This window comes from Crotalus tigris, unplaced genomic scaffold (genome assembly GCF_016545835.1).
Source record: "Crotalus tigris isolate CLP2741 ecotype Arizona unplaced genomic scaffold, ASM1654583v1 scf7180000020955.813331, whole genome shotgun sequence".
Lineage (NCBI taxonomy): Eukaryota > Metazoa > Chordata > Lepidosauria > Squamata > Viperidae > Crotalus > Crotalus tigris.
In genome coordinates this window covers 566,530-593,734 of record NW_024098276.1, presented here as the reverse complement: position 1 = coordinate 593,734, position 27,205 = coordinate 566,530, and the positions used below count along the sequence as shown (strand labels likewise).

At 39.5% G+C, this 27,205-nt stretch overlaps 2 protein-coding genes across 2 annotated transcripts in view; one reads left to right on the top strand and one right to left on the bottom strand.

Annotated features, from left to right (window-relative positions):
• Nucleotides 1-766: 766 nt before the first annotated feature.
• CKB (creatine kinase B) lies at nucleotides 767-14,755 on the bottom strand. Its single transcript, XM_039368928.1, has 8 exons — nucleotides 14,611-14,755; nucleotides 12,777-12,990; nucleotides 10,643-10,797; nucleotides 8,554-8,686; nucleotides 6,959-7,130; nucleotides 4,700-4,823; nucleotides 3,073-3,262; nucleotides 767-1,166 (listed from the first exon to the last, which is right to left on the bottom strand). The coding sequence occupies exons 2-8, from the start codon at nucleotides 12,967-12,969 to the stop codon at nucleotides 988-990; spliced, it is 1,146 nt and encodes a 381-aa protein (XP_039224862.1). The 5' UTR covers nucleotides 12,970-12,990; nucleotides 14,611-14,755; the 3' UTR covers nucleotides 767-987.
• Nucleotides 14,756-26,842: 12,087 nt separating this feature from the next.
• The window catches only part of TRMT61A (tRNA methyltransferase 61A), a 57,322-nt gene continuing 56,959 nt past the window's right edge, over nucleotides 26,843-27,205 (top strand). Inside the window, exon 1 of the mRNA XM_039368938.1 lies at nucleotides 26,843-27,004. The gene's annotated coding sequence lies outside the window, so the exon portion shown is untranslated. The remainder of the gene's footprint in view (nucleotides 27,005-27,205) is intronic.

The following is a 27,205-nucleotide window of genomic DNA, read 5'->3' as shown; positions in this document are numbered from 1 at the left end:
GTGAGAAAGGCAGCAAATACAAATGTAGCAAATAAATATTATTCATATAATCATTTAGTAAGTTGGTTGCACAGGTTTAGGCCTTGCCCCCTTCTCTGCTCATCAAATATGAATATTAAGTTTGTGCAACATTTGAATTTATCTCCAGAAAGTCTTTTGGAAGATGCAGGAGTACAAAAGAAAGGCATCTGCTTTAAGGAATGCAGACATTTCTCCTATTCCTTTTCCCCATCCCTATAATGGGATTGGGCACCATTGAGTAAAAGAATATTGGATAAACGTGGTGTGCATGGTGTCCATCCTATGGCGGTGGAGAGGAATAGGGAAAGCAAGTTATGTTTTTAAAAGGCCTGCCTTTGGTAGCTGCTTGAACTTGTTTAAAGGAACAAGAGACAGGTCTTATAGTAAGAAACCTTCAGGCTCAGAACCCTTCTATGGTGAACATTTTCTGATTGCAAATAGACCAAAACAACAGCACAAAAGTTTTTGTGATCCTAAGACTATCCTGCAGAATTCTTAAGATATACACGCTGACTGGGAAATTCTGAGAGTTTAGGTCCACACATCTTGAAGCTGTCCAGTTTGGGAAAAAAACAGCTCTATTGCTATAGACATTGGCCCATTCATGGTGGTCAATTGCCTTAACTCTTGTTCTGTGCTGCTTCTTGGAATCTTCGTATAGCTACTGCAGCTTTAAGACAGCTGTAAGATTGTAGCTTTAGCTATCTTATTATTCTTTTTTAACCCAATAACAAAATCAAGATACTTTTCAGGCCAAATGATGTTTTATTTCAGTTTTTCGGTGATATTTCAGCCATCAAAAAATAAACTCTAACACATGTGGATGGAAGACTTTCTACAATGTTACTAAGTGGGAAAATCTCTTTTGACTCCAGGATTTTGATCGGAGCGTCATCTTATTTTGTATGTATAATTCATCCAATAAGTTAGGAAGAAGCATGAGAAGCTAGAACATTAAAGTGCTTTTCATTTCTGAGCTGGAATCATATCAGTGATGCACTGGCCCTTTTCAAGGCGTTTCTCCATTTCAATCAGCAGCTTTACGCCATCCACCACCATCTGCACCAGCTCTACTTCAGAGAAACCCAGACGGTCAGCATTGGAGATATCAAATACTCCCCCCACAGCTGCTGTGTCCACACCACCTAAAACAAACCAAAACAGAAGTTAGGAACCAAAATTAAAAGCTCTGTGATACAGTGAATATATAGTTAAATTAGGATCAGATTCAAATTCAAATAATTACAGTATACACACAGACTTCTTATTCCAGCATGTTTGAACAGCACTACTTTACAAGCATCCAGTCAGCATGTTTATTTTAAGAATTATGCAGGATAGTCTTAGGATCACAAAATGAGGATTAAATCCAGGTTGCTTATCTGGATGTGCCTCCTTTCAAACAGCTTCTAGTAAGGAAAAGCAGCACGTAGTTCCTAAATTCCAGAAGTGAATTGTGCATGTGAGCTATCAGACACTAAGGGAGTCATATCATTTGGGCCATGCCTTTGAAATATCCTACATCAAAACTAAGCTGCTTTAGAATACATCTCACCTCCACAACAATATACCACAGCGGTCTTGGAAACTCAGCCTTTATGTTTTTTGAGTAGACTCTTCTTGCCAGATAGGGTGATCCCTTCTATGAGGCAGAATGTAGCATTATAAATTGGGTCACGTTCCTATTTACAGTATTCTCATATTCTACCACTAGCAGAGCTGTTTCATTCTGCCTAAAGTATTTGTTTCTCCAGAGCAGTTCTGAGGTCCAGTCCTAAACAGCTGCCCTTTATGCATCACTTGAGTGATTTCTCAGAATGACGGGCAACATGAAGAAGCCATGGAGGCTGCCTGAGCAAGTAGCCATCATAGCTATCTCAATGTGGCATAGAGCCTGGTTTCCTGGGGGACTGCTTACCTTTGATGCCACTACTTATCATCTGCCTGGCTAATTTAGTCTGGCTGGGGTGACCCACATTACGGTTTCCTTCAATTAAACAGTAACAGAATGCCAGAAGCTTTGTAGCAATACTTGCTCTGCAGAATAAGGTTTCCCCTGAGATCTGGATTTCTCCTGCCCTACTAGTATTACAATGGGGCTTCAAGCCCTGCCTCTTCTTCCAGGCCTTTGGCAAAAGCGAGTGAAGACACTTAGACTCTTTTTCCATTTCAGTCAGGTTCTGTCATCTTGATATTTTTTATTCCTTATTTTTGTTTTAGTGTTATTTGTAAGCCACCAAGTCATTGGGAGTTGACTCTTGACAAACTACATATAAAGAAATAGTGATAGACAGATCCTGCTCAGAATGATGCCTAAGTAGTGTGAACAGCAATGTTGCTACTGCTATTCAGGAAATCAGAAGAATTATCTTCTCGTTTTAAGTAGGAGTTCAGCCCCGTGGATTCAGAGAGCAAATTTCTTTGTGCGGCTATGTTACCAGATATATTGGGGCTACAGAATTCTTGGCCAGCATATCAAAAATCTTTTTTGTAAAAAGCTGCCTGATGTCTGCTAAGACTTCAAAGTTGAGGGTTGTCAGAATGAGATTATAGGACAATCTGTGCTTAACTATTAATATCTTGACTCTGCTGAATAAGTATCAATCAGATGGCATTTGCCAACTGGAGGGGCAGAAATGTTTCTTAAATACATATAGACGTAGTACAAAATCAGGGATGTCACCCAAAGCCAAATTCTCATTGTTAGAGAGAAAGAAATTGATTATAACTCTAAGTGATGCTAGGATCTTGTACTTAGTAGCTTTTACATTAAAAAAAATATTCCCTGCATATAAAAAGCTAGACTATTTAATGCTAATGTTTATCTTTTTTAAAAATCTATCAAAGACTCATCTGTTTGTACTATGACCTTCCCACAGCCATTTTGTTTAAACTGATTTTTATTACATTTTAAAACGCCTCTCAGAAGTTGTTTAAATGGGTTTTATTGTATGTTTATCGTTCACCATAATCTGGCCCATGAGTCCTGGACAGAATGGTTCACTGATTTCAAACAAGTAAAACAAGCACCACCCGTGCTTCCTTTCTCACCTGTACCACGTTTCTGCAGCCTCAGCCTCTTGAGAATATCTCCAAATTTCTCATGTTTGCTAAGATTAGGCAATTTAACATGAACTCCCGCCCGGAGACCTGTGCCAAGGTTGGATGGGCAAGTTAAGATGTATCCCAGATGAGAATTCCACATAAATTCATAGTTTTGGGATTTGAAAAGTGCTTCAAGCTAGAGAGAAATACAAGTTGGAAGAAAACTGAAGAGGTCTTTCATGGTCAGCAACACAACAATACAATTACAGATCTATTACAATAATTTATTAAATAATAAATGATGGCCATCACATTTGGTGAGACTATGTTCTTGTATAAGATCAGACAAGAATCCAGGTAAAAATCTTTGGCATTGTCATGCAAAAATCAGTGGCACAGCAGTGGGATTGTCATGATCATATGAAAGGTTGCTGAATGAGATTATTGACCCCTTGCTTTATAGTATGAAGATGGATAGGGCTAATATACTTTCATCTTAAATAAATGAAAAATGAATTTTGATTCTTTGTATAAACTGTGATTCACTGATTGCTGTTTGTTTACTGTTTAGGAACTTACTACCATTTTAGGAACCCTAATGTGCCCAGAGAATTTAAGAAGTCAGTGTCTAGATTAGTGGTGGCGAACCTATGGCACAGGTGCCAGAGGCGGCATTCAGAGCCCTCTCTATGGGCACACGTGCTGTTGCCCCAGCCTTGCCTCCCCCTGTGACCCCTCCTCTCCAGCAGCCCCCCTGAAGGAGAGTCACCCTCGAGCATCGCCCACACGGAGAAGCGCAGCCAAGGACATGACAGCCAGGCAGCATAGACAAGACTCTACCTTACACCCCATCATGCAGTTGATGCTGCAGGGCGCAGGCAGAGGGTGTGGCTGCCATAGTGCCGCTGGGCTGCCTGGGCAATCTGCAGTGGACCCTGGAGGCGGTGAGTGGTCCTGTGGGCAGGTGGGATGGGGGGCAAAGTAGGGCTGAAGTGGGGGGGTGGAGTGGGGCGGGGCCAGTTTTTGGGCACTCAGTTTCTAAAAGTTTTGCCATCACTGGTCTAGATTACAAATAAGTAAAGAGACTTAACCTCAACTATGGTGGCATACCACAGCATAGACACCATTATGGCCCGAAATGTTAGAAAAGGCAATGGCCAAACATCATTATAAGCTATGCCAGTTCTAGAGACATGCTGGGACTAGCCGTCTCTGCTCTTGGAAACTCATTTCCAAGTTGCATATATCTACAATATCTGTTAGTACAAGACAGGCAACTGAGTTAGGGACTGGCTTAAATATGCATGTCTTTCAAGATTTCTGGCCAGAGACAAAAGGGAATACATACATTATACATCACTATTATTTGACCTCTGTTCCTTCAATAAACAGGGAGAGTGATATTCAACAAGTCTCCAGGGCAGGAAGGACCTGCATTTTTACCTTCACTGCACCACTACTTCTGCCTAAACAGATAATTTGAAACCATTATCATCACTACATCCTGATATGTTTGTCCTAAAGTCTGTACTGTATTTAAATCAGCACTTTTAAGTTGGATATTGTAGAGAAAGCTGAACCAACTTAGATCCCTGGACAAAGTCCATGTGCCTTCATTACCGATTATATTTACCTGGGTTAGCCCAGAACAGAAGCGAGAGAAAACCTCTTTCATATTTCCACCTTTTTGCATGGAAATAATTCTAAGGTGATCTTCCTCATTGATCCAGACAAGGAAAGTCTTACTGTCATTATGCCTAAAAAGACAAAAGCTAGTAAGCTCCACACTCCTTTATCTCAAGCATAGAATAAACATACATCAGTTTACATACCAAAAGCTTCCAAATGATGTTCCAAAGCTGCTGATTGGAGAGCTCATACAGTTGCTCTCCAATCTATATACAGTATTACTACTATAACTACTATGTACTCATTGTTATGACCTGTAACTGAGCAAAATGCTACATCCCAGGGAATACTTTTTGATACCTCAAATGGGCTAACTTATAGAATGCATCCAAAATCCAGGACCCATGACTCCCAAGGGAATGAAATTTGGGAAAGTTGTGGCTGCTTCAGTGCTATTGTTTACTGCTGAGTTGCTGCTGCACTCATGTGGTCCCATGACAGCTTCCCAGCCAGTCTTGCAATCTGTTGCTTCTTTCCCCACCCAACAGTAGTTCCCCACCCAACTTGCTGGAAGGGAAGGGGATTTCAAATGCTTCTTGCTATATTCCCACTAGGAATCTCAGTGGGGAAACTAGCAGTAATTTGGAAGTCATGCCAGCTCCCATTGCATTCTGTTTCTCTGAAATAGCTCTGAAACACTGATCCAATTGGCACAGGTTGCCTAGTAGATTAACAAAATATATCAAGCATTTCCAAGCTTGTAACTATAAATGGGAACTCTGCACTCACTACAATTATGCATTTGTTCAGAAATGGATATACCAGTAGTGAGGTATAGCAATAGCACTTAGACTTATATACCACTTTATAGTGCTTTACAGCCCTCCTCTAAGCAGTTTACACAAATTGCTCCCAACAATCTGGGTCCTCATTTTACCGACCTTGGAAGGATGGAAGATGGAGTCAACCCCGAGCTGGTGAGAATCGAATCCCTGGCAGTCAGCAGAATTAGCCTGCAATACTGCATTCTAACCACTGCGCCACCATGGGGCCTTGGAATGTTATACTTCCCAGGAATAGTTAGCCATCAACCAATTCTTTCATCAGAATTTAAAACCAATCCATTAAGAGTTAATGAATACATACAACAAATGAAGGTATACTTTAAATGTGAGTGCAACAACTGAAATCTAAGTGTTATTTACATTGATGTAGATGTGCATAAAGGTAGGAATAGTCTGGCAATATTTGCATTTAATGTTCCAATGAATTGAGACAATGGGAAAAACCAGGTATGAATTTTGGAGAAAGCTCTAATATTTTAAATTCATGTGATCTATATTCTTCTAGGTAACCTGGATGGATAGGAAAATGCATATAAGAAAATAATTGTTGCAGAAAATGAGGATGAGAGATATATGTGTAATGGATATGGAGAGTACAGATATTTGCAAATGTAACCAAACAGAGCAAGATAAGTAAATTAAAAGATTAAAATATGAGATAGGACCAAGAATCAATAGATGCTGAATGATTTGAATTTAATACAAAATGAGAGATTGGCATGAAAGAAATATGGTGAGGATATGAATGAAAACTGAACTGCAAAACAAGAAGAATGAATGAACAGGTTAGGGTAAAGAAGAAACTGAAAAAGTCATGGCTTGAGAGAATAAATGAGGTCTTGAGCAAGCAACAAGTAAGAAGTTTAAAAAACAAAAGGCAACGTGTAAAGTGGTGCAGCATGAAAGCAAGAATTATTTTACAAGAGCAGAAAGAAAAGAAGATAAATAATTAATGATGTCAATATAAACTGACTTTAATTATGTTTCCTTATATCATATCTTTAACTTTTTTGGTTAACTCCTAGTAAATGTGACAAGTACGTATTATTTTGCACTGCTAGGATTTTTATTTAATTTCTTTAAAAGACACAATTTCATCAGAAAAAAGTATGGGTCAGGAGAGAGAGAGAGTCCAAGTTAATTCTGCAGAACTGCGGTATCTATCAGGTAACATAAGCTGCATCTTAAGTTAAAAGGGCTTCTGTCTTCCAGCAAGTCTCTAATATATTAAATTATACATGTTGCTGATCAAGTCACTGAACAGTTTCACATCACATGTAGCTGTGATCCATGATATCGTGAAGCCACCTTTATTGAATAAGCCACAACTGGATGGCTATAAGAATTTATAAATCACAATATCAAGGTTAAATGAATGGTTCGATATTCAAGACACATCTTCTCCTGGCAATACTCACCAGATCCCCCGCCCATCAGGCCAGTCACGTGCCATTCCAGAAGCCAAGAGCAAAGGGGAAACAGGTTTATCGAAAAGGAAGTGATCATCAATGAGCTGCTGCTGTTCAGCGTCTGTCATATTCTTCAAAGCATAGTACTTCCCACTGAATTCCCCTTCCAGGCTGGCCAAAGCTGAAGGCAGAATAGGGAGGCTTGTAGCATTGAGATTGTTTTAAATGAGTTATTTAATAGAATGCAACCATTCATTAATACCAAGACAGCAAAAAGGGTAGTTTCAGTCAGGCAACTTCAGGGCATAATAACTTTTAGCAATTATCTACAGCAGAGCAAGGAACTGGCTGTTTTCCACAGTTTTGAGGCAGGAATAGGAGGAAGAATGCACCCTTCACTCAGTGTATCTACTTTTTCGCTGCTGCATTAATTAACATGCAGTTATTGGGCTACTCATAAAGTAGTGCTTGTTTTCAGGAACATCTTCCAGCAGGGCTATCTGCAAAGCACGGTGGGTGCAACAATGTATTCAAAGCTCCACACATGAGAACACTTAAAAATAGGAGCAGCTTCAATCACATTGTGGACACGTCTTGCTTTTTTAATCATATCTTACTTATTTGAGTAAATGCAAGGGAAACAGAGTAACTACCATTCATTTTTCTGCTACAGGCATGGTACAGCTTTCTAGCTGACACAAAGGTGTTTAATATGAAACACCCAGAGATAGTTCAATCACACTCACCAAGCATCTTATTAAACAAAACAGGTAGTCCTCAGTTTACAACAACTGAGACCAAAATCTTGGTTGTTGAGCGAAGCAGTCAAGTGAAATATCATGTGACTGCCCACATGATTGCTTTGCTCAACGACTGCAATCCCAACACTTATGGTTGTGATTATTAAGTGATTGCACAGGTCGTTAGGTAGACAGGTCCCAGGTAAGGAGTGTGGGGGTGCTTTGGAGGGGGAATAGGGGAGCCCTGGGAGGCTCTGCTCAGGAGCTGAAAATCCTCCCTGCCCATATCCAAACAGGATTTTTAATAGAGAGATACACATGATATGTATTGTGCCTTTCTCCCTCATCTAAGGCATCTCATATTTCTTACCTTACCATGCACTCTGCTTAGTTTTCAGCTCCATATTGTCTCTGGCTAGAAGATCTGCCTGCCAAAGCAGTTCAGCTCTCCTCCATGCACAGAAGAGAATGCTTTCAGTGATGTGCAAAGATGGGGCTGAAATGTATAGGATTTTAGTTCCATTTCTGCAGCCCACTAAGGAGTTCAGCTCCCCTTGGGAGGCAGCTCTTTCAGCCAGGCCCCAGAACTAGACAGAGTCCTTTCAACAGGAGTGGTGATGCAACATTTTGTGATGACCAAATGTGCCTGACAAGCCATAATGCACTCTTTCCAAGGTCATCATAATTCCAGACCATTGTTACCAAACAGTGGTAAGTTATGGACTACCAATAATGCAAAATGGAAGGGGAATTCTATCCTATTTTACATCTACTTTTTCTTTTTGATTATCCAATGACCATCAGGACTGAGACCAATTCTGCTTGTTTTGGGGTTTGTACACATTAAGCAATGCTGAATTTTACCTTCCACAGAAAGTTTTTCAATTGCACGTCTCTCTCCTCTACTACAGTGGGGGGGCAGACAGAAGCCACGAATGCTCCTACCAGTTCGGACACGTGAACTCAGAACATAGTTGGGGTCCAAATCATCACCACCCTATAAAAGGAAAGAGCTTCATCATAGTAGTAAGCTGCCAAAAAAGCCAACACAGTGCTAGGCTGCATTAACAAAGGGATAGAATCAAGATCACGTGAAGTATTAAAACCACTTTACAATGCCTTGGTAAGGCCACATTTGGAATACTGCATCCAGTTTTGGTCACCGCAATGTAAAAAAGATGTTGAGACTCTAGAAAGAGTACAGAGAAGAGCAACAAAGATGATTAGGGGACTGGAGGCTAAAGCATATAAGGAATGGTTGCTGGAATTGGGTATGTCTAGTTTAACGAAGAGAAGGATGAGGGGGGACATGATAGCAGTGTTCCAATATCTGCCACAAAGAAGAGAGTGTCAAGCTATTCTCCAAGGCACCTGAAGGCAGGACAAGAAGCAACGGATGGAAACTGATCAAGGAGAGAAGCAACCTAGAACTAAGGAGAAACTTCCTGACAGTTAGAACAATTAACTAATGGAACAACCTGCCTCCAGAAGCGGTGAATGCTCCAACACTGGAAGTTTTTAAGAAGAGAATGGACAGCCATTTCTCCGAAATGGTATAGGGGTTCCTGCCTGAGCAGGGGTTGGATTCAATGACCTCCAAGGTCCCTTCCAATGTTGTTGTTGTTGTTGTTGTTGTTGTTGTTATTATTATTATTATTAGAGATCCAAGAGCAAATTCTACCTAGACTTACTCTGCAAATGAAAGCAAACTCAGGGTTACATTGAACACATGAAATACAAGCAATATTAAATCTTAGTTCTGTATTTCATTGTCCTTCGATATCCTTTAATTAAGACCTGGCTATACAAATTGCAGTCAATACCTAGTTCCCAGCTGCTTCTATTTCAACCTTTTATTACAGACAGCCTTGCTGTCTGCAATAACATTTTTAAACAGCACCATCCCTTAATTTTCCCAGCAGAGGTTTTAAGCAAGTCCTGTACTTGTTCTGAAAGAAGCATTTTAAACCAACTCTCATCACTCCTGTAGATAAAGGAAGTGTGAGATATTGTCATGGAGAGAAAAGCCCATTTTTAGGGGGCATCTCCATCCTGGAAATGGGATACTGGCAGTCAAGGGCTTACTTTAGAGCCAAAAATATGCCATACTTCTGCTGCAGGGGCTTGTTCTTGTGGCAGCCTTGAAAACGGGTCAAGTTTCAATTTGCTTTATTACTATTAGCCCTTTACCTGTCCTTGAATTGAGTCTAATACCTTGGAGGGCATGGGAAGAAAATCAGAGCATCAATTCATTAATCTCTCCAACATAAAGATGACTTTCTTCCATGAACAAGAAGCTCAGATCGCTAGCTAGTTGTTATTTTTTATAATGACAGGCGTAGTGATAGACTAGTCTTCAATCCTTTATTCCAGGGGTAGTCAACCTTGGCTCTTTTATGACTCATGGACTTCAACTCCCAGAATTCCTATGTTGGCTCAGGAATTCTGGGAGTTGAACTCCATGAGTCATAAAAGAGCCAAGGTTGACTACCCCTGCTTTATTCCATGATGGAAGCGGTTTATCAATTTCCACTGCTAAGGAATAAAGGACTGAACAAGTCAATTTATCATGTTATTTATTGTCCAAAAATTCTAAATGAATCTTCAGAGTACAGACATTCTCTCCTGACAAATATGATCTTTCTACACATGAGAAAGATACCTAACAGCAAGGCCACAGCCAATCCTGAAACATACCTATGTAATTTTTATTACAAGTCTTTAGCAACAGGAATCTATTAAAATTTTGAAACTGGCAATACAGGTGGCAACCTTCATAAATGTCATTCAGTAAACATAATCCATTACTGCAAAAATAATTCTAGGTTAAGGAAGCTACCAGCAGGTAGTTTTTAACATGACTACCAGGTGTGAATAAGAAAGTACAGAATCAAAAGAAAAAGTTAGCAATCTGTTAATTAAATAATTGTTTCTTTTTAAAAGACTTCTCTACCTGCAAATTATCAGCATTCAAGTCAGTCTTATGTTGATCCGTAGGTTTGTAGCCTCCATGTCGCTCCTCAATAACTGGGTCAAAGAGGTCACAGAATGTGACATAGGAGTCCTCATCACCAGCTACACATCCTACTGTCTTAATGTAGGGATGGCCTACAGGAATTAACAGACCAGAAGAGCTTTGGTTTGGATAATTTCTTCAATTCCATTCTAGCACTTGGCATTTCCACTCAAACACATTAGATTTTGCAGGTTGTTAGCTTTATAAGGTATAAATACATTTTAATACAGTGAGTTCTCCGTTCAATTAGACTTTGGAGTTTGAGCATAGGTGTGAATGCAGCATATTTAAAAACTCTCTCTTTCTCTCCCTCTCCCTCTCTCTCTGTACATGTGTGTGTTTGTACTACAACCAGTATACATTGGTCAAACTGAAAACAAAGTGGTTTTTTTTGTTTTTTTGCAAAATCCATTCTGTAATACACACTTTTGCAAAATAGAATCGCAGGAAAGCAAGTATCAACATGAGGTAAAGGCTCTTTTATTTTTCCATTTTCTCACTGGAGAAATCTTATTCAGACTTTTAAATTCTGATATTTCAAGTAGGGCTAATTTCTCTAACCTGCCAACTCTCAGAAATGCAAAACTACTATTACACTTAATCTGCCAGCCAGTGGTTCCAATGGATATTGTAAAATAATCTGTCTGGAGGGTACCAGGTTGAGGAGGACTGTAATCAATGTCTGAAAAAAAAGCAATCAATTTCATAATAAACCAGATGCTTTTCTGGCAATGCCATCCCTTAATGGACCAATTTCTATCAGGCCTACAGAAAACTTGCCTGGAACTCAAAATGCCTAATGCTCAGAAATCCCTAAAATTGAATGCAATCGTTATCAAATTTAAGTACCATCCATCTCTTTCATTATTTCATAGAGACTAAGCATCTCTGAAGATATTCACATTTTCATCAGAGATCACTATCAAACTACAATTCGTCACTGATGCCCACAGACCTTTGTAACATTAGCGAGTTTGGTATCCAGTCCACAACAAATGGCTGCCCAGGTGCCTCCATAAAACTTGCAAACAGGATGTCAAGACTACCGCTGTCTCTGAAATGCAAGTCTGTTGACCACAGAGGCTCTGTTTATCACTATTGTTTTCATTAAAAGGTATTCAGCAGTCTATTTCTAGAAGTAGCCTATAGCAGCCATCATAACTATTAGCCAAAGAGAATTCCTCATTATTTAATTCAACCCCCTTAATGGTTAAGAGAAGTTAATGGTCCTCTCTTCAAATTTGACAACAGTTCTGAAGGATTGTTTCCAAAGCATAAAGGGCATAAAAAGCAATTCTTAAAAGCTTCATCATATACTAAAGTTAACCTCAACTAACAATCGGTTCATCTAAACCAGGCTTGTTTTGGTCATTTTGCATTTCTATAGCCACAACTGATTTTGTGCCAGAGCAAAAGCCTGAATCTGCATTAGCCGGTTCAGAAGCTCAGGGCTTTGGCAGGATTATCAACCCCTTTCCAAATGACCTCTTATAAGGCAAAGCCACTTGGAGCGATTGTCTCACAATTTCTAGCTCCGATTCAGGGTTAGAATGCCATGAAGCTCCGTGGCTCTTGGGGGGAACTTGACTATGGGGATGGTCTCACTGGGAGGCAGTTTCTAGTTATTAAAGATGCCAGTTCAATATTGCTAGAGAGTAACAGAAAAATGCAGTAATATCCCCATCCCCAAGATCTGCTCCTTTTTTAAATCAGGGATTAAATCATTTTTAATTAGGGATTCATTTTAAGAACTAGAGTTTTAAATTATAGTTAGAGCTAGGTCTTCCTGGGAGGGAAAGGGAGTTTATTTCTCATTCAACAACGTTAATATTTAGCAAGGGGGGGAATTGGCAGTGCAGATATTTGGCAAAAGGAATAAATAGGTTTCTATTTGTGAGTAGATAAAGCCATTCTGGTTGCAATCAAGATTCTGCACAAACATTCCATAAGATTTTTAATATGCAGTATTTTTGCAAGGAGATTCTCACAGATGGCATTTTCAAAGCAGCACAGCACTTTCTTGCTAAATGAGGAACAAACAGAAATTAAACAAGCAGCCATTTTCCTTTACCTGGGTTGTCAACCCCTGTCTGAATAGCATCATCAGCGGTAAATCCACTAGAAGTCTTTTTATTCCTCAGCTTTGAATATAACTCCAAGGTCAGCACTGAAGCCATGTGATTATTATGGAGACTTAGATCTGGATATTCATCTTCTGCACAGTAATTCATCTTGGAAAGATTGTGGCTGTTTGAGAAAGGCATAGCTGGCCTGTCTGAAAGGAGCTAAGGGAGTAAAAAGGAGAGAGGGAAAACATCGTTTTGTTTCCTGCAGGGTATTTAACTTAGCTTCAACTGCACAGAAAAAGGCCGGTCAGGAACAAGGTCATCTTGCAGTCTCTCCCTTACCTGCTCAATTCAACACTTTGTCTGCAGAGCACCTGCAGTTGTGGAGGGTTGCCAAATATTACTCAACTCCTCCCCATACCGGTGGCATGCAGGTTAGGCCAGCACTTGGTCCAAGGTCAAGGTGCTATATCTGTGGCTGAGAAACCAGGAATATGGAAGCCAACACCTAACTTCCCCCAGGAGCTTGTAAGGGCTTCACTGAGACTGCCTCCCTCCCTTTCCTTGGTCCCAGAGGTCACCTCCACCTCAAAATAGCGGACATTTTGCTGCAAGATAGCAAGAAACCGAGTTCCCTCCTTGTGGTTTCAGCCACGGTTTCTTGGCCAAGCCGCCCGGCTGCAAAGAGAGCTACAAAGCAAGCCGAAGGAGCCGGCCAGCCTTAAATTCTAGCTTTCCACGCAGGGCTGCCTCGTTCCGCGCCCCAGGCACCCCTCTGTCGCAAGAGAAGAGAAGCCGGTTAGGGATGCGCAGTGCTTGGCACAAACAACCGCAGGAAGAGAGGGCCGCGGGCTGTTCTCTACCGACGACTCCACCGGCTCTCCAAGGAAGCCCTTCGGAAGGAGCAGGTGGCGGCCGCGACGGAGAAAAGCACGGAAGGCGGGAGGGAGGCTTTAAGAGAATCAAAAAGGGCGCTGGCTGCGGTGGAGCGCAGCCGAGTCCCACCCGCGCTCTTCCGGGCTTGCTCAAGCCTCGATCCGGGAAGGGAGCCGAGAAGGTCTCCTCACGCAAGAGCAGCCTCGCTATAGCGGGGGAGCTGCAGTGCGCCTCAGCCCCGGCAAGGCTGCTATCTGGAAGCAAGTGGCCAGGAGGGGGCAGGGAGTTGGGGACGCCTGGCTGGCCGCAACTGGCGTCCCTCTTAGCCCCCGAGGCTGGAGGGGGGGGGGAAGGCACCGCTCTCCCCTGCCAGTCCCGCTTTATAAGGGCAAGGACGAGCAGGCTTCCCTCCTCCCGCGCGCTGTCAAGGCGCTCGCTTTGGGCATCTCAGCCTAAGGCGAAGCAGCAACTCGAAAATGAAAGAGGCCATCGTTACGTAAGAAACTGAGATGAATGTGGCTAAATGCTCTCCGAAATCCCAATTACTCTAGGAGGGCTCGAGCCGTCCGAGCATCACTCGCCCACAGAGAAAGGAGTCGACTTTTAAAGAGGGTTTAAAACCCCCGAGGACTCGCGTATCTCCAGCCCGCGCTCTCCTTTGGACACGTCCACATCCTCTCTCTCGGTCCACAAAAAGAGCAACTATCGTTGCGGTGTGAGAAACCAGAACCCGAGACTCTTTTCCTCTCGCCAGGGCGAGATGCTGGCTTAAAGAAGCGCGAGTTCGCAGAGGAAGAAAGAAAAAGAAAAAAGAAAAGAAAACCCTGGTCTTTCGTGTCGTAAAATGCCTGCTCGGTTTTTTTTTCTTCCGAAAAGCAGAAGATGCTTCAGAGCCGGCCGTCCAGCTCAAACTCTAATCCGAAGCCGAAGGGCTGCCCGGCACCGCTTGCCCCGCTCACTTACCGAGACTTTTCAGAGGAACTGCGAAAGGAAAGCGCCCTTAGCTACTCTTGCAAGCTCCACCAGAAAGACCTGCCTGAAATGAAGCCTTTCCCTCCACCTTCCCATCCTTTTTATATACACCCTAAGCCAGCTGCTTATTGGCTGGTATTTATATTCCATTCATTCCATTGGAGATTTGCTTCCAGGGAGGGGAAGACTTCTCGGCTTGCTTGATATCTAGCCCTGGTCCCCACTTCGCTGTTGGGCCTCTCTGTTAGATGCCCGGCCGTGGACCGGAGTCTCGGACGGCCACAAAGGCTTTCAACAAAGAGGAGTCGCTTGAGGCGTTAACTGGGGAAATACGAAGGATGCCGTCGCCAGCCCCCTCACCGAAAGGGAGTGAAAAACACGAAATGCCTGGGAATCAGGAAACCGCTGCCGAAGCAATTCTTCGGCAATTCTTTTATTCGTAAGGATGAATTGAGATTCTCAGATCGATGTAATGCATGCCAGTTTGAGCCAAGGTGCTTTCCCCCCCCCCCCCCTTCATTCGCTGCGTTTTCTTCTGCATCCAGTGAAATGAATACAAGAGTAACTATGTCACGGTTCCGATAGATGAAACCAATTAAAGCAGAACTCCGAGGTTTGAGTTTTCCTCTAAGAACCGTGTTTATTGGCTACAAAGTATCGGCTCGGCCAAACTGTTACAAATGGTCAGAAATACAACCAAGAATTTTAAAGATGTGGTGCTTTGGTTGATTGTAAATTCTCTGCAATTGGATTTATGTAACAGCTGTGCTAAATCATACTTTGTTTAACTATGATTCATTACTTAGCTGAATTTTCATCACATAGTAAACTACCAAGAAACTGTTACAATTTCTCAGAGGTTTTTGATAGGATTGTTCTGCAGTGTATTATGAACTTAGCAACTGCCCATAGACTTACCTGCTACCTAGCAGATACACCGAGTCTGCAGCTTCCTAGATTCCCAGCCCATATATCCCTCCGGAAGTCTACAGCCTCAATGTAGGAGATTGCAAACAGTTGTTCTAAATTGAGTTCTGCAGATGAAGCCCATTTCATGTTTGTTTGAATAGTAATACCAAAAAAAAATGAATATATTTAGGAGTAAATAAAGTTAATTTCAATAGGATAAACCCTACCATGAGTCCAAGCTGTTTTAATTCTACAAAAATTGGTCTTTGTCAGGGATAGGATGGAATCTGTGCCCCTGCAGCTGTTGAAGAACAATTCATTGCAATGTTGCCATTGGACAAACTGCTGCCATAGTTTAGCAACATCAGGAATGCCATGGGTCCTTCATCTCTAAATTTAATTTGGTAAATTCTTGAATTTATTTCTAAGGACTGTTTGGAAGACTTGGCCTTATAAGAACAGTATTTTTATTTCCTCTTTTTGCTTATGAAGTCATATTTGTCTTTATGTATTGGAGCAGAAAATGAAATTCTATCAGAGATGGCCAGATGCAAATGAGAAAAACAGCATTTCAACAGGTGCTGCTACAAAGTCCTTCAGCAATATTTTTTTTTAACAAGCTCCAGATTGCTGGGGGCACCATGGATGCTGTCATCTCCTCAGCTAAAAATGCAGACAAAACATTCGTTTAATTCTTTATATGCTGTGTGAAAAGCAGCCAAGCCTTGTTATTCCCAACAGAATTTTTCCTTTGCAGGTTTTCTCTATAGAAAAGAAATCCAGCCCCTTTGCCCTTGTCTGAACTCTGCTCAAAGCAGTCAAAGCTTTTTGTTCTTGTTAGTTTTACTACTTCCATGTGTAATAAATTACACCAAGGGAAAAAAAAGTAGGTCAAAAAAATAGGCTAAACTAGATATTTTCTATCGTAGTCTAAGCTTTAACTGAATTTGAACATAAGGCTGCATACAGTTTATTTATTTATATCCCATTTTTATTATTTTTACAAGTAACTCAAGCCAGTGAACATGTTCAACACACCTTCCTCCTCTTCTTTTCCCCACAGCAACAACTCTGTGAGCTGGGATGGCCTGAGAGAGCGTGACTGGCTCAAGGTCAACCTTAGATATAGATATTGTTGCAGGTAGCAAGTACACTAGCCAGGAAAAGGGTTGTTTTGTTTTTTAATATTACACAATTATCCCATAGAGAAAGTACCAACTTATGAGCACTTCTGAATTCAACTAGCTTATCATACTGAATGAGATATACAGTGGATCACTGAGTATTTTATTGTTATTGATTCTATTTTATGTAAACCATATATATCTAGTCTTTTTGAAAAGTTCAAAACAGTTAACAAATGCAATAGATAGTAACATACAGATGAAACTTTCAAAATAGAAAAACAGATTCACATAGTAGTAAATCACCAAATTTATGCAACATGCTAAGTCAGAGGTAGACTTTTAGTGGCCAAGAGCCATGCTTAACATTTTATTTTTGTTGAGAGCCACAAAGTGGCTGGATGGATTTATATTCTGGGTGGAATTCAAGGATTTACTTATTTTTCTTAAACTCTGATTCAGTATCTGTTTCCCAGCTGATAATGATGGGAAACTGGTGTGTGTGTGTGTGTGTGTGTGTGTGTGTGTGTGTGTGTGTGTGTGTGTGTCAGAGGTTGAGGAAGAAGGGCTACACAAAATGGGAGTTCATGAGACATTAGTTATGTAATCTGTAAGAAGACAAAACGAAATAAATAAGTATATGTGAAACAGTTTGCAAGTCTCAACTAAGATATTTGAAGGGAAATGTTATGGCTTTGTACATAATATCTTATCAATATACTAAAGTTTTTGTACTAAAGCTTAACCCCTTGGTTGAGCTTTTGCAATATACTAATTAAAATGTAGCTGGGTAGTTTTTGGTTCAGTATGTTATGGGAATATAATCCATAGGGCACACTTCAGAATAAATATGTGTACAGTTGTGATCTAACTTCTCAGAACATCTTTACTTAAAATGTAGAGATAAAAATCAGAAACCGGAATGATAATAGCATAAGAAAACAATAGAAACTCCTTAATAGCCACTCGTAAAATCATGGTGGAATCAAAAGGGAGGTAATTAATAGGGACAGAAGCCAGGAAAAATATTTTTCCACCTTTCCTTTTAAAGTAAAACTGAATCTATCTTATTAAAATGTTATAATGTTGCTTTTCTTGCTGCTGTGCTGTGGGGACCTTGTCAGGGCTGAAAAGGAGTATGAAATCCTTTAATAAATTATAATGGATCAGGCCGTCTTGCAGTTGAAAATTCCATGTGATGGTTGCAGCTTCTGAAAAAGGAGAGAGAAAGAAAATCAAGGTGCATTGTGGAACTCTTGGGACCAGAACAACAACAGGATCTTCAACAACAGTTACAAGAGACAGGAATGAGCACACGGCAGTCTCTCTCTTCATGATGCAAGCAACTTCACCTCCTAATTTTCACACATAAATACCACTGTTAAAGGAAAACTACAGAGGCTATTTGTGGAAAAAAAATACAAACCTGTTTGAAGAGTAGAAGAGCCTCATTATGTCCCCGGGGCTTTTTCTACACAAAAAGAAGGGAAAGGGGAAAAAAAATCCACATCCTACAAAGATTAGAGTTCTAGATAGTCCTTTATTTATTTTCTCCCCCTCACTTTCCCCCAACACCAGTCACTAATTTTAATATCCTTGTATCTGCATCCCATACTGAGTTGTATTTAAGGAGGCAGGGGAATCCATGGCATTTCAAGTCAAGATGGTGGCTGAAATCATACAAAGCTCTGTGCCTTTTTTTTTGTTTGTTTGTTTGTGCATGATTTGTAGTTGTGGCTGCCAGGTTGAGTTTTTGCTTTTGACTTTTGCAATCAAGTCTGAAAACAAAATGTAGGAGGAAGACTGTAGATAAAGGGCAAATGGAATGTGAGACTCACCCATGTGAAGGAAAAATTAATTAAAAATTCATATACAGACTCCTTGGAACAATAGGGGCATAACCTTATGGAGTTTTTTTGTAATAATTCTGAAATAGTTTGGCTTCTGGGTTGTTTAAAAACTTCTCAGTGTAGTTATATCCTGGGTATTACCTAGTGGTCTCCCATCCAAATACTTACCTGCTCTACTTTACTTATAATTTTTTGGCAGGGGCGGGGAGAGAAAATGAGCCAATAGTTGCAAAGCGCTCTCATTTTTCTGAACTAAGTATTAACACATTTTTAAAACAATATCTTTACACCATCAAATACAATTTACCTAGCCTAGGTCCTTGGGAAGGACTTGATAGGTGGATAAAAATGCCAAATCCAGCCTATACATCTGATTGTGTGACCAACTATAGTATTAATATTGAAAGTACCCTGACAACTATGCTTTCAGTTTTCTAAGCAAATGTTAGCTTAGTGACCAATCCCACAATATACAAAGTTACAGGTACTTTTGGTTCTGGATTATGCAAATGAAGTTCCTTTTTAAATGAGCAAAAGAAAATCGTAGTGAACAGAATGTAGATCACAGCAATTTGCAAAATGTAGCTTAGTAGTTACATTTATGCCGTGATACTATAAATTGATTTTAATCAGTGGATTAAGACTAGGACTTAATCCAAAATATTTATGTTGTTCTTGAGTCTTAGAGACTAATATAAATGTTAAAAGAAACAATGTCTCTGTAACTTGAGCAGAACAGATGCTGAAATTCCTTTTCTACTCAATTATTAAAGTCTTCATTGCTGCTGGCAGAAGAGAGTAGTGAAAAGGCCATTGATTTCCAGGAAAAGTCAACTAGTGCTGTAGCCAATCATAGACTATGCGTAGAGTGTGTGCATTTGGCAGGATTTTAAGGATTTTAAAGGATCATAGCCCTCATTCTGTTACCTCAACTTATAGGTTGCTTCCATTGGATCATGGATCCTCTAGATTTTCCTAGGATATTTTTTTTTTTTGTATTATACTCTGTTTGCATAATTGTAAATAAAATATTATAAAGACACTACCAGTCTTTACAGCTCTTTAATCCAAAATAAATTAAATCTCACAACAATATCCCTGGAACTTACTCAAGGTATGAAGAAGTGAATAAGTTTGCAATTTTTAAATTAATGACAGAAGCTCTGTTTCTTTAAACATCGGAGAATTCAATCAATGCAATTTTTCTTGTCATTGCTCCTTAGAGCAGGTAAAAACTAGATTAATTTGCACTGCCCTTAGTTAAGAGGCCAGAATTTAACTGGAAATAGCAAAAGACTACACAACAAAAAAGGAAGGAGAAAGTTTGAACCCTCCATTCCTGTAGTTCCCTAAAGGGTTTGTTGACACTCAAGGAAAAGCTTACCTTATGCTGTATAAGAACATGAAATGTGCAGCTTCATTAATTTAAATACGAGTTTGTAGAACTAGTTCTTTGTCCAAGATGTAGACCAGGATATGGCATTATACTCATCAACAACTCCAATGAATCATTTCATGTGAGTTGTGCTAATGTTATTTCTAAAATGCAAGCTGGCTGATGAGATTACGGGTACATTCATTGCCAAGTCTGCTGCAGAATCAGGGCCAAAAGCTTTAGCTAAAGAGCTCCCTAAGTGATCTTGGGGTACTTTCTCTAATCATTGGCTAATTAATCTGGATTTGCACAACATGCAAAAGACCTACTGGGGTCACAGCCAAACATAGCCATATTACAGTCAACGTGTTATGTGAATCCAGAAAATAAGGTTTGCTTGATTAAACTGTGACTCTGTAAGTATGGGTAAACATATAATGGGAACACAGCATATGAGAAACGTGTATATGATGTCAACACTGCTAACATCGGATGTTCTTGCTTTGACAACAGATGGAAATGCAGCCATTTTTCTCTATTGCTTTTAGAGTTAGTTGATGTTGGGAGGGAGAATGTGGATGAGAGTCCAGCTAGTCATAACAATAATAACTCAGCCATGGGAACCCAAGGTAATTGGGCCCAGAGTTGATAGAGTTTTGGTGGGCTGGAGAATGGGGAAGAAAGCCCATGCTTCAAGCTAATTGGGGAATGTGATTTATGACTGTTTATTGGAATACACACACACCAGATTTAGTGTCTATTAAGAGTCCAACCTGGTGGGCCTACTAAGATGTATTATACACATTTGAATATAAGATGTATTGAATTAAAGTAGCTCCTTTCTTATTCAAGCAGCAGAAAAAAATGCCAGCAGAGGTGAAACATCATCCATTCATGCAACCTCAGGCAGGAAAAAGTTTATGTATTGTTTTTCAGTTCATGACAGAGCAGCTAAGCTACTGTACAGATTCTCTTCCATTAAGGGAAAAAATTCAGTAATTGCCACTCTTTTATTAACTCTTAGCTTCAAGAATGTTGAGGTCTAAAAAAAATACAGACCAAGTTGAAGATTTTTCCCACAACTTTTCTTTCATCAAAGGAACACATAGACCCTATCTTATTAGTGTAGCTCCAACCATGATAATTTCCTTTAATTCCAGCCTTAAAGGCCTAGTTTTATCTTAAATTATGTTCATTTTATACTAAAGTAAAGCATTGTGCTCCTGGACCTTTCCTTTTGTGTATTTGTTTTACCATAAATTCTTGATGCCTCTGACTAGTTACAACTCAGTTTGCTCTCTAATGCAACTCCAAACATTTCTTCTCTTATACTAGCGATTTTGAAAGTAATGTGTCCTTAACTTGTAACAAGTAATGTGTCCTTAACTTGTAACAAATAAATAAATAAATCCTATTACTCCATGCAAATAATTCTTCACCAGCTTAATTTCTGGCTGTGAAATTATTTTTAAAAGTTCAAGGCCTACTATGGGGTGGATACAAATTATTAATGCAGTAATAATTCTATGCAGTAATAATTTTCTATTTGAAATAGTTGAATGTACCTCTTCTGGTAGGCTGTTGTCCAAGAGTGAAGGCTACAGGCTTTAGGTCCATCCAGAAAACACCCTTGGGATTTCAAGCCAAACCTCCTAATAACCATCAGCACCAAAATAGTAATTTACAATATGCCTCCTAAATATAACCTTAGATCAGGGGTCCTCAACCTTGGCAACTTTAAGACTTGTGGACTTCAATTCCCAGAATTCCTCAGTCCACAAGTCTTAAAGTTGCCAAGGTTGAGGACCCCTGCCTTAGATAATCCTTTCTTCATTGTGCTGCCACAGTAAAAATGTCATAATGCACACAAGGTTTTACTATGTATATTCATCCCCTTAACAGACAAAACCAAGATGGTTTATACTTGGTTTATAAAAAAGCATGCTCATTGGAAAAAAATGAAATAATGTCAACCAAAACACGAATAGAAAGCAAACTATAACGTGTAAAAGCAAAGTATTAAAAGTGTTGAAAGCCTTGGAAAAAGAAAACAAACAAATCTGGGGCAAAATGACATAAGGTTCACACAACCTGCTAGATAAATTCAAGTTTGCTAAACTATGGCTGAGTGTTTTGTAATAATCTTGGCAATGTATTAATGGATTGGTGTATAGTATGAACCCAGGTAACTGAATGATTTAGTAACTTTGGATCATAATATGTTGTCCAAACCAAGGTTGGTAGCAAGCAAAATTCCCAGGAAGGAGGTCTTGTGCATGGCTCTTCCTGAGCTTCTGCATTCACTACTCATCCAATTAACACATCTTATTAGGCAGTATTGGCTGAACCATGATTTATTAAATCATCTGCAGCTGATTGGAGTCATGAACGGCAAGATCAAAGCAAACTAACTCTACTGTAACTTAGTGCAGAATGAGAATTTTAATAGAAATGAGGAATTAAACCCTGGCTACCTCCCTACCACATCTTTTCCCCCAGAAAAATATTTTTTTTCTTCTTTAAATGGATATTCAAATGCAGCTTCAAAGAAAATAGGTAGTAGCTGGGTTTGCATAGCATATTTAGCCATGGTTAACTTAAAATTGATGGATTTGATGGCTGTGTTAACCACAGAGTCAACTCATTCTCCTAAAACCTTCTCTCTCTCTAATAGCAGAGTTACCATCTCTTTTTTTAAATTTAAATTGCAAGAGAGGAAAATATATAATCTTCCTGTTCATTTAGGATATAAATGGCTGGGAAAAAATTACAAAGATCCCCAGATGTAAACTATTGTGTGAAGAAAGCTACAGCAATTATTTAAATTCAAGCCTTCTACTCTGCTCCCTAAAATACAGAGAAAAAAATAAGATGACTGGAGGGAAAAATAAAAGAGGCAAGCTTCCAACAGTCAGAATTTGGGAAGTCAATTATTAGCAAATAAAAGTGATGTCTCATTTAAAGTCTGCCTTACAGGTATCAAATATAGTACCCCTTAGATCTAAGCTTTTGACATTACATGCACATACCAACATTTTAAATATACTAAACTTTAGCTACCATCCAATGTGCTATTAAGTGATTTTAGAATCTGTCTAGAATAATTTGATACTAGCACTTTTTAGATACAGTAGGTAAGTTGATTGGTGAGGCTATGTCACTCATACAGTATTGCCAAATGGGGACTCGACATCCCAGAGTAATGTTCTAATGGCACCCTTGTGAATGCTAACTGTCAGCTTTGCAATGTCTTTGAGATCGTGAACAGATATAAGGATCTGCTGACTTTCTCTTACATCAGCCCATCCCAGTTTCCCCTGTGGATTAATTATCACTGTTGTTCTTTGCTTCAAGCACAGTGTGATGCAGACCACTGTATTTGGAGAGTTTGCTGAGAAATGATACTTCCATCTCACCATCTCTGAAATTTGTAAGCAATAGCTCTGGAAGAGGCGGTAAGCATTACATACTACCATGGCTAGGTTTTTAAACACCTTGTGGAGTTACTAAGCAGAGAGGTCCAAACATAAAGCAAATAGCAAATACCGAGACTTCATCAGTAATTACTGCAGAGATTTCCAGGATGTACAGTAGATCAAGGAAGCAGAAGAGAATTCACTCCAGGGCCATGCTAGGAGCTTCCCCAGTGGCTTAATTATAAATGCTACAAAGTGTTATGGGAAAAGAAGTTTACATTTCTGAAATGTTGCAAGAGAATCTAACAGTCTATCCAATACTGCTCTGAATGTTAATGGATTTAGGACATGTCTCTGCACAGAAAGAATGTCATAGCTTTGGGGATATGAACCCAACACATTTAATTGTGTCACATGAATGCACAATTTGTCCTCAGATGTTGACAAACTTCCCAGCATCTCTCATTATTAGCCATATTGGGTGGAATTGTTAAGAGCTGTGGGTTCAGTTACACCAGGAGAGTTGTCTATGTTGGGCAATCATGATGGAAGTTATATTTCTAAGACCAAGAAATACAAAATTTCTTGTACAAAAATAGCAAAAATAGCTATTTTGTATACAAAAATAGAAAAATGATTTAAATTTGACCATTTTCCTGATAGTTGATAATACAGCTTATAATAATAATAATAATAATAGTAGTAGTAGTAATAGTAGTAGTAGTAGTAGTATTAGTAGCAGCAGCAGTAAAGTTGGAAGGGACCTTGGAGGTCATCAAGTCCAACCCTCTGCTCAGGCAGGTAACCCTATACCGTTACGGACAAATGGCTGTCCAGTTTCTTCTTAAAAACTTGGAGCATTCACCACTTCTGGAGGCAGGTTGTTCCACTGGTTAATTGTTCTAACTGTCAGGAAGTTTCTCCTTAGTTCTAGGTTGCTTCTCTCTTTGGTTAGTTTCCACTTGTTGCTTCTTGTCCTGCCTTCAGGCGCTTTGGAAAATACCTTGACTTCCTCTTCTTTGTGGCAGCCCCTGAGATATTGGAACACTGCTATCATGTCACCCCTCGTCCTTCTCGTCATTAAACTAGACATACCCAATTCCAGCAGCCATTCCTCATATGCTTTAGCCTCCAGTCCCCTAATCATCTTTGTTGCTCTTCTCTGTACTCTTTCTAGAGTCTCAACATCTTTTTTACATCGTGGTGACCAAAACTGGATGCAGTATTCCAAGTGTGGCCTTACCAAGGCATTGTAAAGTGGTATTAATACTTCACATGATCTTGATTCTATCCCTCTGTTAATGCAGCCCAGCACTGTGTTGGCCTTTTTGGCAGCTGCAGCACACTGCTGGCTCATATTTAAGTGATTGTCCACTAGGACTCCGAGGTCCCTCTCACAGTTACTACTATTGAGCAAGGTACCCCCTATACTATACCTGTGCATTTGGTTTTTCTTGCCTAAATGTAGAACCTTACTTTTTTCACCATTGAATTTCATTTTGTTAGATAGCTCCCAGAGTTCAAGTCTGTCCAGATCCTCCTGTATCCTAAGCCTGTCTTCTGGAGTGTTGGCTATTCCTGCCAGCTTGGTGTCGTCTGCAAATTTGATGAGTTCCCCATCTATCCCCTCATCCAGATCGTTGATGAAGATATTGAAGAGCACTGGGCCCAGAACAGAGCCCTGGGGCACCCCACTACACACTTCTCTCCATGTAATTGTGGTTCCATTGAGGACCACACGCTGAGTACAGCCAGTCAGCCAGCTATGGATCCATCTGGTGGTGATGCTGTCTAACCTGCATTTTTCTATCTTATCAAGTAGTAGGATAATTCTTATCTTTAAAAGAATTATTAGCAAAGCTTAAGAGGCCAACTTTTTATCATTTTTTTCATGCATTTGTTCTTTAGTAGGTGCATTTAGTAGTGAAACTTTCTGAAGTTATTTTAGCAAGTGGAGTTTTTTTCTGGCAGAAAGGGGAAAGTAACAGGGAAAGCATCTGATTCATATCCACATGTCAGGATGCTGTGAAATCACAGACACTGATTTAATTAAAAAAAAACCTACATATTGACAGGCATTGCCAACTTTTCAACTAACTCCTATAGGTGTCATATGCAAAAAAAATAAAAAATCAGAAAAAGTCATAATCACATAAAAGATACAGAACAATGAAGGGCTACCACACAATGCTACAAAGAGCAATTGAAAACTTATCAGCCTTATTAGTATCCTAGATCTGTGATAGCTTATACTCTTGAATAGGGTGCTAAGCTCTTGTCTCTAAAGGTTCTCTTTTCCTTAACAGTAATACAATGGGCCATAATTCAATAGCAAAAATTCAATTTTCATCATGGCAATTCCCTTCTATAAGTAAGGATAAAATTTCTGTTTATGTAGTTGTTAAATTAGACCTGGGAAATGAAGAAATTATCAACCATCTCCAAATCACAAAAAGAGCCACTAAGAAATCACAGATGACCAATAAAATTATACACTATTCATGTATATTATTTTATATGGTTTATTAGATGGATTTTCTTGAGTTATTTTAAGGGTTGAATTTAATTGTACACCGAGAGTCCTTGAGAAATATGACAGTATAACAATACAGCACATAACTAAATTAAATAGATAAGATTTAATTCTCAGGCTGCCACCCTCTTATTTGTAAGCAAAATTCTGCCTAAAGCTGATGAAAGCTGAGTATGCTGCAATCACGTTAACTCTGTAACATCTGAGCTTATTATGAGTTTTTTGTCAGGATACTTTCTTTTATTATGAGCATATTAAAGCTCTTGTAAGAAAAATATGTTGTAATTTTCCCTGAATGTTTGGAGTTGATTTTTTTTTAAAATGGGGTTCACTGTCAGTGCTTCTTGGCTTCTGTAATTTCTTCAATAAAATGCAATGGCTTTGAAGATGAAAGAAGTTATTTTTCACACAGATAATAGGATCTGTGGCAATCAGAAGACAGAGAAAGGTTCGTCTACATATTCTGCATAAATCAGATGGCAGGAATCGGTTTTAGAAGGATAAAGTCTGTTTTTTATCAGACTGTTGTTGGCTTCAATCCCAACAACAAAATCTCTTTTTAGAAAAAGAGAAAATATGTGCAGAATCTTGCACTGAATTGCTGGTGAACTACGAGCTATTCTTCAAAATATTTTCCAACCCTCAAGCCAGGATTCAGCTTTCTCTAAGAGGCTGAAAAAACATAGAGCAACATTATAAGAGCAAAGTAATAATTTGCATTTACAAAGCTGCTCTTATGTTTCTCATGTTAATTTTGTTTACATTATGTATAAACTTGCTCTGTGAACAGCAATTTTACAATGATTTAGAGCTATTTCTTGGCAAACTCCATACACTAACAAAAAAGAATTCACTACCATATAAAGTATACCTCAGAGTCATGCCCGCCCCTTTATTCTTTCTGGAGCTTGTTCAGCTTGTTCCTCAATCATGACTCAAGGTTGCAGTCCTACACACATTGCTAGGGAACTGGGATTGTAGAGAAATTCAAACTGAAATTCTACACTGTACCTACTAACCTGACATGATAACGTCATGAATCCAGTGATTTCCCACTTACAAAAGTCAACTTTCTCTTAATTTCAGTCTTCATCTCAGCAACACAGAGGGCAATATGGAGGAGACCATAGACATTTACCTTACAGGGGTGCTGCGAGAATTACATCTAAGCAATACAGGTAAGCCATTTGAACCCCCCCCCCCAAATTTACAGTAATAATATCAGACAGTACATCCCATTGAGGAAAGTAGGACATTGTATTTTCAAGGAAACACATCTGATTTAAAATGTATATAAATATTGGGTAGGCAACAGTTTCAGACATGGGCCACATAATAAGGAAGTGATGGGTAGATCTTCTGCATTCTGTAAGACATGT

Excerpts from the sequence above, each read along its gene's own strand:
- CKB (XM_039368928.1), bottom strand. The coding sequence starts at position 12,969 with ATGCCTTTCTCAAACAGCCACAATCTTTCCAAGATGAATTACTGTGCA. Across the intron at positions 8,687-10,642 it reads TGAATGCTGATAATTTGCAG|GGTGGTGATGATTTGGACCC; the intron begins GTAGAGAAGTCT and ends TTCCTTTTATAG. Across the intron at positions 3,263-4,699 it reads TCTGTTCTGGGCTAACCCAG|CTTGAAGCACTTTTCAAATC; the intron begins GTAAATATAATC and ends ATTTCTCTCTAG.